General features: G+C 34.4%; 1 protein-coding gene and 1 long non-coding RNA gene across 2 annotated transcripts in view; both read right to left on the bottom strand.

Annotated features, from left to right (window-relative positions):
* The window catches only part of LOC108741880 (TBC1 domain family member 16), a 55,514-nt gene extending 46,093 nt beyond the window's left edge, over positions 1–9,421 (bottom strand). The window contains exon 1 of the mRNA XM_018476846.2: positions 7,975–9,421. Coding sequence (XP_018332348.1) covers positions 7,975–8,923 — 949 coding nt within the window. The 5' untranslated portion in view covers positions 8,924–9,421. The remainder of the gene's footprint in view (positions 1–7,974) is intronic.
* A 1,336-nt stretch (positions 9,422–10,757) lies between these two features.
* On the bottom strand, positions 10,758–13,405 carry LOC108741871. The gene is made up of 3 exons (XR_001938567.1): positions 13,288–13,405; positions 11,049–11,238; positions 10,758–10,980 (listed from the first exon to the last, which is right to left on the bottom strand). It is a non-coding gene; the product is annotated as an uncharacterized LOC108741871 (long non-coding RNA).
* Between the last annotated feature and the right edge of the window lie 1,150 nt (positions 13,406–14,555).

Here is a 14,555-nt window from a genome sequence, read left to right on the forward strand (position 1 = left end):
AGGCGTCTTGTTCAGCGTGCTGTCAAACCTACACTAGCAAGGAGATCGGGCTGAAACTATAGCTACAAGCTATCCAAGGATGGTACTATAGAATGTCACCTCAAGGTAGGCCTAGTGGCGTCATCTCTTGGTTAGGCCGGAAACTTATCAATCCACCCTCGTATGTTACATCCATATAAATAATTGGTTTCTTTGGCGAAAAGCTCTTAATATTTTTAAAAAGGTGACTCGCAATTGTCAAATCTCTGATTTTTCCACTAACAATTTCCTATTAGTTTGGGTTTTTTCCACCGGAAACCACTTTTTCGCAGTACTCGCCAGATACTAACTTTCGAACCGCAATATTCCGTGACTTCTAGGTATTTGTGGTAAATATTTGCCTATGTTGGGATCATCTTTTCAGTAAGATAAAAATTATTCACCGTTCTTACATCTTGGTCAAACTTGTCGAAGTCAGTTTTAGGACGTGGGTGTCTCTTATTATATTTGCGTTTCACAAAATATCTGGTTTCACCTTCCTCTACTCTTTTCTTCTCAGAAGCAACCCTCCTTATAGTTGATAAACTTAGTCCGATTGCAGCCGCTACACGTTTTTGTACTTTTTCAATTGGAAGAATAAAATCTTTTTTATCTTTTTCAGCGTTCGTAAATTGTGGTACATTTGCAACGAGTCCTTTACATTGAATACTTAACGCTTGTTTTCGTTTTCTATTGTTTTCCGTGACAGTTCAAATTTTGCAAATGGTACTGTACACTTTGGTCTAGTTCTCGCGCGATGATCGGTGGAGAAATGAGCTCTGCAGGCAAATATGATTGAATTTGGAATTATGCTACAGCGCATCCAGATAAAGGGAAGGGACATCTCTAACTTCTTGAAATGAACTTTAAATACACAAGTGTCACAATAACAAGAAGAGAAGTTAATAGAGACGGCCAGGCAGACAAAGCATCCTAATTACCTATACATGAAAAAATTTCCCCATCAAAGGATAGATCATCACTATGCAACTTTGAACTTAAGGAATCTACATTTTTTTGCAAATCATTTATTTATTTATTTATAAGAAACTGCGGCGAGAGACTGTCACGCACTGTGCTGCAATATGCGAATCTTCGGCTATACGTGTTGGCGTTGCACAGGTCGCTTCGTACGCAGTGAACGCGTCTCAATATGCGCTTTGCTTTAGATAGGTATTACTTTGCCTATAGGTACAAACTTAAATTAACAAGTTAAAAAGATATGACCAAAATAAGGAGGTAGAGTTAATTTCTCCAACTATTTTATTATCATTCTCTAATTTTCCACTCTTCAGGATGGAATATTTTCTTTAAATTTAAACTATCTATCTTTGATCTGTAACCACTTCAGCAAAAAATATTATTAAAGTCTGTTCATAATTGGATAAGAAATCGCGTAACATACACACAAAAAAGGTACAGTCGAATGAAGAGATGTATTAAGATAAATCACCTAGTTATGACATCCGCTAAATTCAAGTTTGAAAGAAACCCACCATCTTACCTGAGAAACCTAAATAATGTTTTAGATAATATGTTTTAAAACCCACTTAATCCTAGTTTAAATCGCTGCAGATTTCTAAGGTTGGATTTAAAATCCTCTAGATCTATCGGTTAGTGAGGTTAGACATCTCTAAATCGTTCTATAATAAAATCTACTAAATCCACATGAATATCTGCGTGTATAACAAAACCCAAAGTCCGACTATTGGATAGATGCGCGTTTTTATTACTATTATCCCTATTCGGCGTTATAATTTATGTGTATATGATGAAAGTTGTTCAAGCAACAGGAAAGAAACAAAGACGATGCTGAGAAAAGAATTGGATAGTTAGCTAGGTCAAATAGGGGATTAGGTATGTTATACAGGAGTTAGGTGTTTCACAACTGATCATGAAGAAAAAGACACCGCTTACAAACAGAAAAAGAATACTGAGAAAAGAACTAAGTTTAAAATAATAACCGATTAGGTATGCTGTACAGTATAATGTAGATGTGGGCACTTTCCAGTTGATCACAAAGTAGGAAGGCATCACCAGTTGTCATTAAATGATACCTAATAAAAAGAAAATATTTTTGTTTTATTAGGTTATTATTATTATATTATTATTATCAAACAATATGCTGCCAGAGTAAACCCCTGCTTGTAAATACTGAACAAAGGCTTACCAGTGTAGAAATCTCTCAATGGAAGATACCAAATTGTTCCACCAATCAAATTCCAAAAAATAATCTTATATTAAATTAAATAATAAACATTCCAACAGACAGACCACGTACAGTAGTTACTACTTGTATTCGCCAGAAATAAAATGAAATGATTCCGGTTTGTAAAGCAGTCGTTCTTGACAGTTTAGATTTAAAAAGGTACCTTTTTTCTAGTAGACAGGCTGTGCTCTGTTGGTTTTTGCATAAACATGAAATACCTAATGATGAGAATCGTAAAAAACCCACATCCTTAACCATTTGCGGACAGTAATCTAATCTAGGCCTACCTATACCCTTCCTAACTCCCGTTTCTGCCACTAATATGTCTCTGACTAGACCTTTATGCCTGAGAAGGTGACCTACCAACCTATTTCGCTAAATTCTTATTGACTTCCATAGAGTCCTCTGTTCTCCTTTTCCTTCTAATATCCTTTCTCTATCCACGGTATCATCATCATTCGCCTGTAATACCACATTTCGAACGCTTCTAACGCAGCTCCCAGCGTCCATATTTCGCACTCGTACAGCGCCGCGCTCCAAACATACACCTTTCACAATTCTTTCCGAATTTCTAAATTCACTGTTTGCAAGCATAGAAGTGACTTCTTTTTATTGAAGGCAACTCGACTCTGTGCTATCACACCACAGAAGACGCCATCATTTAAATTGTGGACTACGTTTAACTCGGGATCATAATGTGGTGGTTTCCCTTTGCCTTCCACATCGCAGTATTGTGTATCAGAGTGCCATACAAATCCTCATGATCTCTGCCACCCTGAGTACCGAAAGAGCTGCTGCTCTCTTTCACGAACTTGTCTTAGTCTGGTTTCTCTTTAAGAACCCCCCCCCATTATGTTGGACCTATGGTCCGGCTCCAATCATTCATTTTTTCCGCCAAATAGATTGCTTGTAAAAATTGAAAAGAAAATAAAAAAGACAATCATTGATGTATACGAATATTATAAAATATTTGAAGTTTGGGACTGAACAAATTGAGAAATTCAAAGGCAATTCTTTATATAAAATTTAAGAAAGGTGGCAAAATTGTTATGTGTACCTGCACAAGCACGAACGGCGCTTAAGTCAGCTCAGGTATGAAAAATAACGAAGATGAAGCGTTATTACTATTAAATTCGATTCTTAGAATAAAAGAATTGTAGAACCTTTCACACAATTCGATATTATTTAAATTAAAATGAATCTTTAAAATCGTTTCACATACATACAAAACAATACAGTGGAATTGAGAACCTTCTCTTTTTTTAATCTCGGTTAAAACATACTTTCAGCTTCACTTTGATGGTTAGAGCTCCCAAACTATAGGTAGATAATATTAGGGAGGTTAAGTAACTAGCAGATGTTTTAACATGTTTACATGTATGCTAAAATTGGGATTTTTGGTTAAATGGTTTTACATTTTAAATACTATTGAAACATTGCACATTATAGAAAGTTGTATAACACTGTAACAACGAAAGAAAAAAAAAGGACTTTTTATTATCATATATATCTAGAACTAATTAGTATACCAACTATCTAACAACGATACGGTGACTTAAATTACTGTTACTCTGTTACTGAGGAATACTGAGAGATGATGCTCTATCTTTTAACTACTAAGGTTTGGATTTATGTTATACCCATTCTTCTGCCAATATTTTGACCAATGCATAACCATTTTTATTGAATTAGATTTAGATGGATCTAATTTAATTTTTAAGTTTGCAAATTTCACCTTTGGTTATTGATTTAATAATTCATTAAGTTTAACTTTAAGAAGTTTTCACAAAATGAAATGAGCTTTTATACTCCATTTAAAATTATGATTGAATCATTTAAAATTATGCTTCAGGCGATGAAATTTTTTTTGGACTTTAATACATGTATCAACTAGTACAGAATGATACTTTCAAGGAACCATTATACCTACCTGAAAATACAATCGCAGACGAATGGTTAAAATCTGGATTCCCGCATAATTGAACGTGCATTTTTAAACTAAAATGTATTTTAATAGCCCAGGCAAAGAACCAAGATGACATCACTTTCCAGTAATATTTTTTTAGTAAAATGGTAAAAAGAATAGACTTGGATTTTATATAAACGGTTTTTTAATTTATCATATACCCATTTAGCGTTTTGGGTATGTTTAGTGAATCAAAACATAAGATAAATCACCTAGTTATGACATCCGCTAAATTCAAGTTTGAAAGAAACCCACCATCTTACCTGAGAAACCTAAATAATGTTTTAGATAATATGTTTTAAAACCCACTTAATCCTAGTTTAAATCGCTGCAGATTTCTAAGGTTGGATTTAAAATCCTCTAGATCTATCGGTTAGTGAGGTTAGACATCTCTAAATCGTTCTATAATAAAATCTACTAAATCCACATGAATATCTGCGTGTATAACAAAACCCAAAGTCCGACTATTGGATAGATGCGCGTTTTTATTACTATTATCCCTATTCGGCGTTATAATTTATGTGTATATGATGAAAGTTGTTCAAGCAACAGGAAAGAAACAAAGACGATGCTGAGAAAAGAATTGGATAGTTAGCTAGGTCAAATAGGGGATTAGGTATGTTATACAGGAGTTAGGTGTTTCACAACTGATCATGAAGAAAAAGACACCGCTTACAAACAGAAAAAGAATACTGAGAAAAGAACTAAGTTTAAAATAATAACCGATTAGGTATGCTGTACAGTATAATGTAGATGTGGGCACTTTCCAGTTGATCACAAAGTAGGAAGGCATCACCAGTTGTCATTAAATGATACCTAATAAAAAGAAAATATTTTTGTTTTATTAGGTTATTATTATNAATAAAAATTCAATAAAGACGAATATAAGAAATTAACTTTAACGGTGTTACCGCCACACCCACTTACATGACCATCGAAATTTCAAGCCATACGCCAGGATTTGTACAGGAAACAAAATGTACTATTTTTCAAACTGAATTATTTTAATGTAACGGTGACAGGGGGGCTGATTTCTTTAAAAGAATAATTTGAACCAATGAATCAAGACGAAAGACTTTCATCAGGAACAATGAAAATTTTTAGGCATCAGAATTTTCACCTTATAGAATCTCGAAAATTTCAAGAAAAATATTGTCTGAATGTGTTCTGTTTGCTGATGGATGATGATGATGAGCATTGATAATTGTTTCTACGAAGCACTTATTACTTATAACATTTTTCATGAAAATAATTTAAATTCTAAAAATTTACTCAAAGTAGCTACTCAAAAGATAAGCGCGAAAAAGTTTTGGACGAGTTGTCGCTTAACCTAATTGCAGCTATCAACTAGATGGAGCACAATTAGTGCTGAATGACTTTCTTGAAGAAAAATACTCTTAAGTAGGTAAAGAATTTATTAATTATTTTCAAGCATTCGAAATATTTTAGAAACCAATTAGGTTTGTGGACTAGGAAATATCTATAAAACTAAAAAGTAGAATTTAAAAGTATAAAATTAAATATGATTGCGTCAGTAGTTAATTTTGCTCATTCACTTGGGGTTATATGTTGAGATACCATTAATAGACCCTTTAAAATAATCACCCTGTGTATTTATTTTGGAGTTATAAAAATGTTACACTTTACAAGGTGTGAATTTCTTATTTTATCTTTTCGTTAAAAATCTATATTATATTGACACAAATTAATGTCCAATAAATGCTATTTTGGCCATTTGTTTCTTTATTATATATTTTCACACCAATTGTTTATTCTGCTTGATACATATGAATCCATAATAGAGCAACCAGCACAAACATAATCCTTTTCCATATGGTCATTTTGTTGATTTTGTGTAGCCAGTTCGATAAGCTTCTAATGAAATCGAAAATATTTACTGTGTGGTTTATTTTTGAGATAAGCTATTGTAATTTATTGAGTTTAACGTGTATTATTTTAAATTTTTGGTATTTTAGGATGAGTAATTACTGTACTATTGAATTCAATGCAGAAAATTGGAGGAAATTCCCTCTAAGAACTGTGACATGGATTTCTCTAGTATGTACTGTGAAAAATGTTGTGTGGGAGAAATCGAATTCAGGTATTTGCCCCTGAATATTAGAAAACACCTAAAAACGTAAAAAAAGGTACACTCGGTTTTCAAAACTGTGTGTCCATAATTTGAAATGATAAGAAATTAACCTGTCTGTCCCGGAAAGTGCTGTATACAGCTTAACAGATAACTCATTTTCTATAATAGTATTTTCTATTACAATAAAAGAAATCACTTGAGTCTGCACGATCCACAACGTTTTTTTATCCGAGCTGTTTTATTGTTTAAACTCATGTTTTATTACTTTTATAAACGATATACGACCACCATTCCAAATCATAATTTAGGAAAACGTCAATTCCCTTCCTAGTCCCAATAAATTCTTTCTGGATCCGCCCCATATTATTATATAGGGTTGTTCGGAAAGTCATTTCGTTTTTTCCCGACAGAGGATTTAATTGTATTCTTTTGCACCGAACTTCACATTTAAGCCGTATAATTTTTATATGCTTTGAGAGCTCATATAGCAAGGCTTGTGTGTGAAAAATTCCAATTAATTCTACGCAGTAGTTTTTGGTTGGTGCCCTTTTAAATATGGAGAGCGATAAGCAGCATTTTCGACATATCTTACTGTTTTACTACAGAAAGGGTAAAAATGCTGTTCAAGCCAGAAAAAAATTGACTGATGTGTATGGAGAAGGTGTGTTGACAGTACGCCAGTGCCAGAACTGGTTCGCTAAATTTCGATCCGGCAATTTCGATGTCGAAGATGCACCACGTTCGGGAAGGCCGGTTGAAGCTGATAAAGAAGCGATAAAGGCATTAGTTGATGTGAACCGGCGAATAACAACACGTGAGATCGGATTGAGGTTAAATTTATCAAATTCAACAGTTTATGGCCACTTGAAAGGCCTGGGATTATCCTCGAAGCTCGATGTATGGGTTCCCCATGTTCTCATAGAGAGAAATCTGTGTCGCCGCATTGACGTCTGCGATTCGCTTCTCAAACGTCACGAAAATGATCCGTTTTTGAAGGGCATCATCACTGGGGACAAAAAATGGGTTGTATACAACAACGTCAAACGCAAGAGGTCATGGAGCAAAAAAGATGAACCGGCTCAAACCATTTCCAAAGCCGATATTCACCAAAAAAAGGTGATGCTGTCTGTTTGGTGGGATTTTAAAGGAATCGTTTTTTTTTAGCTTTTACCGGATAACACAACGATTAATTCGGAAGTCTACTGTCATCAGCTGGACAAACTGAATGATGCACTTCAACAGAAAAGGTCAGAACTAATCAACAGGAAAGGTGTAGTGTTTCACCAAGACAACGCGAGACTTCACACAAGTTTGGTCACTCGCCAAAAGCTTTTACAGCTTGAATGGGATACAATGCTGCACCCACCATATTCTCCAGACCTGGCACCATCGGATTGTTATTTGTTCCGGTCACTCTAAAATTTTTTAGACGGTAAAACCTTCACCTCAAATGAGGAGGTCAAAAACCTCCTCGATCAGTTTTTTGCCAGCAAAGACCATAAATTTTATGAGCGTGGAATTATGCTACTACCAGAAAGATGGCAAAAGATGTTGGACCAGAACGGTCAATATATAATTTAATAAAGTATTTGTTTATTATACGAAAACTGTCTTTCATTTCCTCAAAAAAAAAACGAAATGACTTTCCGAACAACCCTATATATATTATATGTATAATTTTCACAATACCTTTCGAACTTTTAATGCTGTGCAAGAGTGAGTGCCATTGATGCAACACTTGAGCGAGATGATCTAAACCTCCATGGTGAAAATGAAGAATTTTATATTGAGATTCCCTCGAAGCAACAACCACCTGCCCTGATGTGCAGCTTGAGTCGTTAAAGAAAAGCCTTAAAGATCTCATTTGGCTTAGATCAACGCTGAACGTTCGACATCTGTGGGGTTGTTTTCTAGGCAATATTGGAGAGCAACCGTTACTTTCAGGAAACGTCAAATTGTGTTTCTGTGCCAAGAATTCTGGAGTGGTCATCCAATTGTAGTTATAGTTATCACACGAACTAAGCGATTCAGTTCTTGAAAAGGACCGTTCAATACTATCACTAAAATCTTTAACACTTTCCGGGGTACTAACAATTTCTATTACCGGATTCGCTATTTCGACGTTTATGTTTATTATCTCTTTGCTTTTGTCGTTGTCTTCAGATGATAGGGATTCGCTGGTTTCCTGTCGGTGTTCGTAATTAAGGAATGGATTTGTACTTTTTATATCAGGAGATTTGTTGATAGTCTTTTCCGAACACATGCTGAAGTCCGAAATGTTCGAATCTGTGGAGCTAAGACTGTCCAGACTTACTTGTTTTTGGGTTCTTAAGTAGCCGGTACCACAATTTTGTAAAGTGCTAGGACATTTTCGGAGGGTGCTGTTTGGTATCCAGGTCATCATTAAAGTTGGTCTCTTTGCTTCGTTATACTGGTCCACGAAGACTTTTGTAACTATTGATAGGTACCCAGGATGATGAACGACATCAGTATCGTGGCGAGCCATTGCCGGAGGATGTACACATACGTTGTTTTTGCAGAACAGAATTTCATTATCTTCGTAATTTGTTAATGTTTTCTCTGTATCTGCTCCAAGGATATATGTGGAAGCCCTCTTTATAATATTAACAAGAGGCATTTCTTCTCTTCTTTTAATTGTCAAATGTACACCCGAATTATTGAAATCTTTATTAAAGTGGGAAAAGCATACCTTTAAAGATTCCGGTTTGGGAATATAGTTTACAATTTCATTTTCTTCACCGCTTTGTTTTCTTTGTCGGTTTGTAGTTAACGGAAAATGTTAAGATCTTATGCAGTATGCAATTTTGAACGAACCGATTGAAGTTTTTGTGATATATCACCGCCACAAATTCACAACACTACTAAAAAATACAACAAACAATAATGCACGTAAATTTAACCGATTTTTGACCTAAATGCGTAATTTTGCATGTCAGTAATTCCGCGCGACTGTTGATAACGCAGCATAAACGGTGTGTTTTCTGTTCGCCTCCATCGTGAAAGCTATTATTGATCTCTTCTTTATATCTCTCTCGCACTTGCTTGTTTCCATTCTGCTTATCAGCGTATAACTCGATAATGCACGCTGCTTTAGGAATTCGTGACGTAACGTTACTCTATTTCTGACATTTAAATTTTGTGCTCAATTATAGCAGCAAAACAGTTCTCTATTATTTTGATAAACAACTATTTATTAGAAACCTGTAATACGAACAGAATGTTTTCACAGTAAACTATAATAGTACAACATTCTTAATGAAATCTGTTTCATAATGTATCTCTAAAGAAGTTGAAACTTGTAAATGTTTTCTATTAAAGAATTGGTCGCACTAATTTTTGTGTAATTAAAAAATAAGTTTGAAACAAATAGCTGGGTATATATGCCTATTGCATTTGAACGAAAGGTGTCTCCACTGGTTCGAAACACTTCTAAAATGTAATTATTTTTTTTAAGTCATAAAACGCTAAAGTACCAACTGCCAAGAATGACAAATATGAACTAACTAACTAACTAGAAATGATTTATAAAGATATAATCGTGAGGTAATGAACCTTCCAATGTGAAAGAGGCCGGCTTTATAGCTATCATATCGTACATCTAAACATTGACTTACCTGCCTGTTATTCTATTAATTTTAACCAAGAATCTTACTTTACAACCAGAAATAAACGGTGAAAAGTAATCCCTAATGGTGGAATGTAGAAATCAGTGGAGTACTGTCGTTGAATTACGGAAGGTTAAGGTTCATGTCATTCCAAATCACCTCTACATCTATTTTATGTATATAGAATGCCGAATGTCTCACAGCAAACTAAAGGTATATTAGAAAACCAATACCATCTTAAATCTGAAAGTCTGCATTAATGTTTTAATTTTGACTCTTTATTAGACAAAATACCCATTGTGAAAACGTAAGCAAGTTTAAAGTGATAAGGCTATTATTGTTTCGATAGGCTCCATTATCTTAATATCTTATAACTTTTTAAACGAATTTATTTAATGTGATATCTACTCAACAGTCAAGGCGAACTTTTCACTCACCTTTTCTCAAATTGCTTGATCTGAAAATTCAGCTGCAGAATAGGACTCCTCATTCATTTAATAATATTGACCTAACTCCAAAACTAATGTAATGAAGGTAAATACTTGAAATCATTTTTAGTTACAGTGCTCGTCACCTTCAACTAACAGGATTTCTTCCAAAGTTGGTAATAACCTTGCTTGAAAATAGTATGAGAGATATAAATATATTTGAATTCGCAAACTAGTAGACCCTTTTATTTGAAGTGATAATTTTCGTTTTAATTTTGTTCTACATAAGGTAGTAGGAACGCAAGTATTTATAAAAACTGCAGGTATAAGGCTATAGAGTATTATTTCGCAAATGGGATATAGTGTCAAAAAAATTCTAAGAAAACTTGATAATTTTATTTTTCAGAACCTGTTCAATAACACTTCACTTGAGGGTATGTGTAAAAAAATCATCATGTAACGGAGTATCTGGAATTTTTGTTCGGTCTGTATGTTAAACCCCATCACACTCTTACTTAAAGGACTTTAATTAAAATGAAATGTGAAATACGGATATAGAATGATGGCCCAAAAAGCTGTACTCAAAATTTCATTTTTCACCTGCCCCATTTAGTGGGATGTCATTAGATACGTTTCACAAACTACAACATAAATTGATCTTTTACATTTAGTCAATCAGTCAAGATAAATTTGCCATCGATGTCGTTACCAAAATTGGCCCTCTTTAATATCCGAACTGTCGATGTAAAATAAGTGATACCAACACCAGGGCCGGCCTTAGCCGTGTAGGCGTCCCGGACGAGTCATGCCTTTGGCGTCATTTTAGCTATACTTATTTCATTACAGAAGTGTTTCCCGTTATTTTAAGCTCATTCGCTCTACCTACGGGACTTCCCCGACTAGAAAATGTAAAGAGATTTTTAAACGAGACTAAACGGACGTACTAATGGTACCTATTATACTAATTTCATTGCTAACCCAAGTGTGTCATTTTCAAACACTTCACATGTGTGAATGCTTGTAGACAGTTTTTAAACGTCTACAAGTATGTAAAGTAAATTATTTACTAAATGTGTGTGATTTTCACATTGATAAACATATGTAATTTTCACTAGAGTGAAAATAAATCATGAAATACAATATATCAAATATTAATCTGGAAATTCATTTTCCATTTATGCTAAGAACTATAAGTTACCTCAAGTTAATGAAGAAAAATTTGTTGTTGTTGACACACCCTCGCCGGGAATTGAATAGCCAAAGGTCCCGGGTTCGATTCCCGGCGAGGGTGTGCCAACAACAACAAATTTTTCTTCATTAACTTAAGGTAACTTATAGTTGGTTTAAATGGAAAATGAATTTTCACATTAATATTTGATATATTAACCACTATTAAACAAAATAAGAAAGTGTTTCATGTATATAGTACNATTATACTTTCAATTTATGAATTTTTTTTTTGCTTAAGTATTCATTTTTTTTTATAAAGAAATTTTTGAACTATACTGGTCTTTTTGACTTACTATATTAGCATGTGACCAATTACCTTTGAGCCATTTTATTTGTTGTCAAACGTAATTCTGAGCAATAGACACACATTATACACACTATATTTATGTTAATTTGTAATTGTTATGATTAATCAGAAGTGTGAATATTTTTCATATATGATTTTAACTAAATGTATGAACTGTTGAAATGTAAATGATTTTCGTACCCTTCAAATGTAATTTAATTTTATGTTTGATTTTTTTCACACACACATTTAGTATTTGAATGCTAAATGCTAATGTGCGTACGTAAAGACACCACCAACTCCTATCAACTTCCCGTTGGGGTGGTAAATACACCTTAGTCTCCTGCTAAAAGCGAGGGAGTTTGGACGCGGTGGGTGGAAGTGGGTGGCGAAAATGTAAAAAAATATATATCTGTCCTTTTCTAACTTATGAGACCTTTTGGAAAGTTCTAAAAATGTGTGCAACTGTTTCAATTGATTTAGAATGTTCTAAAAATTTATGGAATGATCTAGAAAGTTCCAAATTGTGTGCAACTGTTAAAATTGATATGGAATGTTCCAGAAAGTTCTAGAAATATCTGGAATGATCTGGAAAGTTCCAAATTGTGTGCAACTGTTAAAATCGATAAGGAATGTTCCAGAAACTTCTAGAAATATCTGGAAAGTTCCAAATGTCCGCAATTAATTATCAAGGATTTTTAGAATTTTCTAGATTTTGTCCAAATATTCTAGAACAATCTACTATTAATAAGAAATTTATTAAGGTACAGGGTGGTCTGTCATTATCGGGAATAATTTTGTGTTGTGCAAAATTCTAGAACGATCGAAAACATTTAAAGGTACAGGGCGGTCTGTCATTATCGGGAATAATTTTGTGTTCTGCAACATTCTAGAACGATCGAACACATTAAAAAATAAAGGACAATCTGTCACTGTTAAGAATAATCTTGAATATTTTGGTACTAGAAATTTCGATGTATTATGATATATAAACCGAAATTCAGTGACTTTTCGTCAGTTTGGTCGTGTTTGCAGTCAAATAATGATCAATTGAAGTTGACAGTGAACAGTTTCAAGTGATTTTGACAAATGAAAAAGAATATCTACGTTAAAAAGTGAATATTTTATGTACCATTAAACATGCGATGTATTTTAACCCGAGCAACGCCGGGTTTCACTGCTAGTAAAATATGTATTTAAAAAGTGTGAAATTATGGAAATAAAAATATCAAAATTTATATATGCGTTGTTCAAAAGCAAATTCTGGTAACTTACCAAACATTTGTGTGATGTATGAAATTCACACACCTAATCACACACTTGGGTTTGCAGTGTTAGCTACCACGCAAATAATAAATAAATAATTCGTAGATAAGTTATTGATAACGTACAAGTTTTCTAAAAAGGTTTTTTGGTTTTCTTGTGAACTTACATGCAAAAAGCAAAGAACGAAAAGTATCTGTAATGCAGGAGGTCTAATACGAATTGCAGTTTCTCGCTTGTTGTTTCTATTTCGTTCTACACTTTTTAGTGAGAAGTACGACATGCGACAAAATGACCAGTCGTGTTTGTTGGACATAGAATACTTATACTCACTCTTACGAGATAAGTCTATAAAAGTTATTACGCTGAATCTAGTTTTTCTTTTGACCCCCCGTACTACCTGGCGCCCCGAGCAGCAGCCCCGGTCGCCCCCCACCCGTAAAGCCGGCTCTGATCAAGACCATACCTGCTTAAGAAAACGACCACACTAATTGTAAGACAAAAATAAATCAAGTATAAAGCAGCCTAAATAATGCTTCATGTTTGGGCTTGATGACTGTGGTTAAGGAGTGTTCATCCTCCTTGGATCCGATGCTTTGTCAACCTCTCTCAGGAAACGTAGCGAGGGTATAAAGTTTTTCACTGCGGTTATATTGAGACCGACATAACTCTCAGGACAGTCACCCTGAGGATGTAAACTGAAGTAGTTGGCGAAACGTCAGATCAATCAATTGGTGTTTTCACTGATGTGGAAAAAATTCTATACCTTATGACCACCAAGTCGAAATGTCAGGTATTATACATTACTGCCGGCTGTGTAAGTCTAATTATGCAGTTAGTCTAAAACAATTTATATTTTTAAAAGAAGGGTGTGGCGTACATGATGATTTAGTCAATTACTTAAAAAACACTCTGTTGGTGCTTAAAATCTTGGAGAGAGTGCGTGACGTGACTGGTATTGTATACTTCGTTTAGTTTCTGTAGCGATGTGATCTTCAGTTTGACCGGCGCAAAGTAGAAAATAACAGCACTAGGCCAGAAAAGAAAGGAGACAACTCTCGGTCAAACTCTTAACCGGTGAGGAGCGTATAATTCGTACAGCACTGCACGGAAAAATTGACCATTTTATCCACTACAATTGCATTGCTCAAATGAGCTGTTATTGGTACTACTGAAAATATTATTGATATTTGAAGACATATTAAAGGCTTTAATGCTTGTTTTCAACTCGCACTACTATTCATGATTGAAGAAAACTTTTGGCAGGTACTGTATGAAAAAGTATGTTTAATAAACAAGAGTCGAGAGTATAATGAGCTTTTTCCTCCCTGTCTACGATTTTGCCAGCGCGCATCCAAGACATTGGATGGGGCACATCGTTAGAGAAAGTAAATGAAGTATAGCAGATAGCCGAGCTATGCGCATCCGTTGGCGTTT

This window comes from Agrilus planipennis, unplaced genomic scaffold, assembly GCF_000699045.2.
Source record: "Agrilus planipennis isolate EAB-ADULT unplaced genomic scaffold, Apla_2.0 scaffold281, whole genome shotgun sequence".
Lineage (NCBI taxonomy): Eukaryota > Metazoa > Arthropoda > Insecta > Coleoptera > Buprestidae > Agrilus > Agrilus planipennis.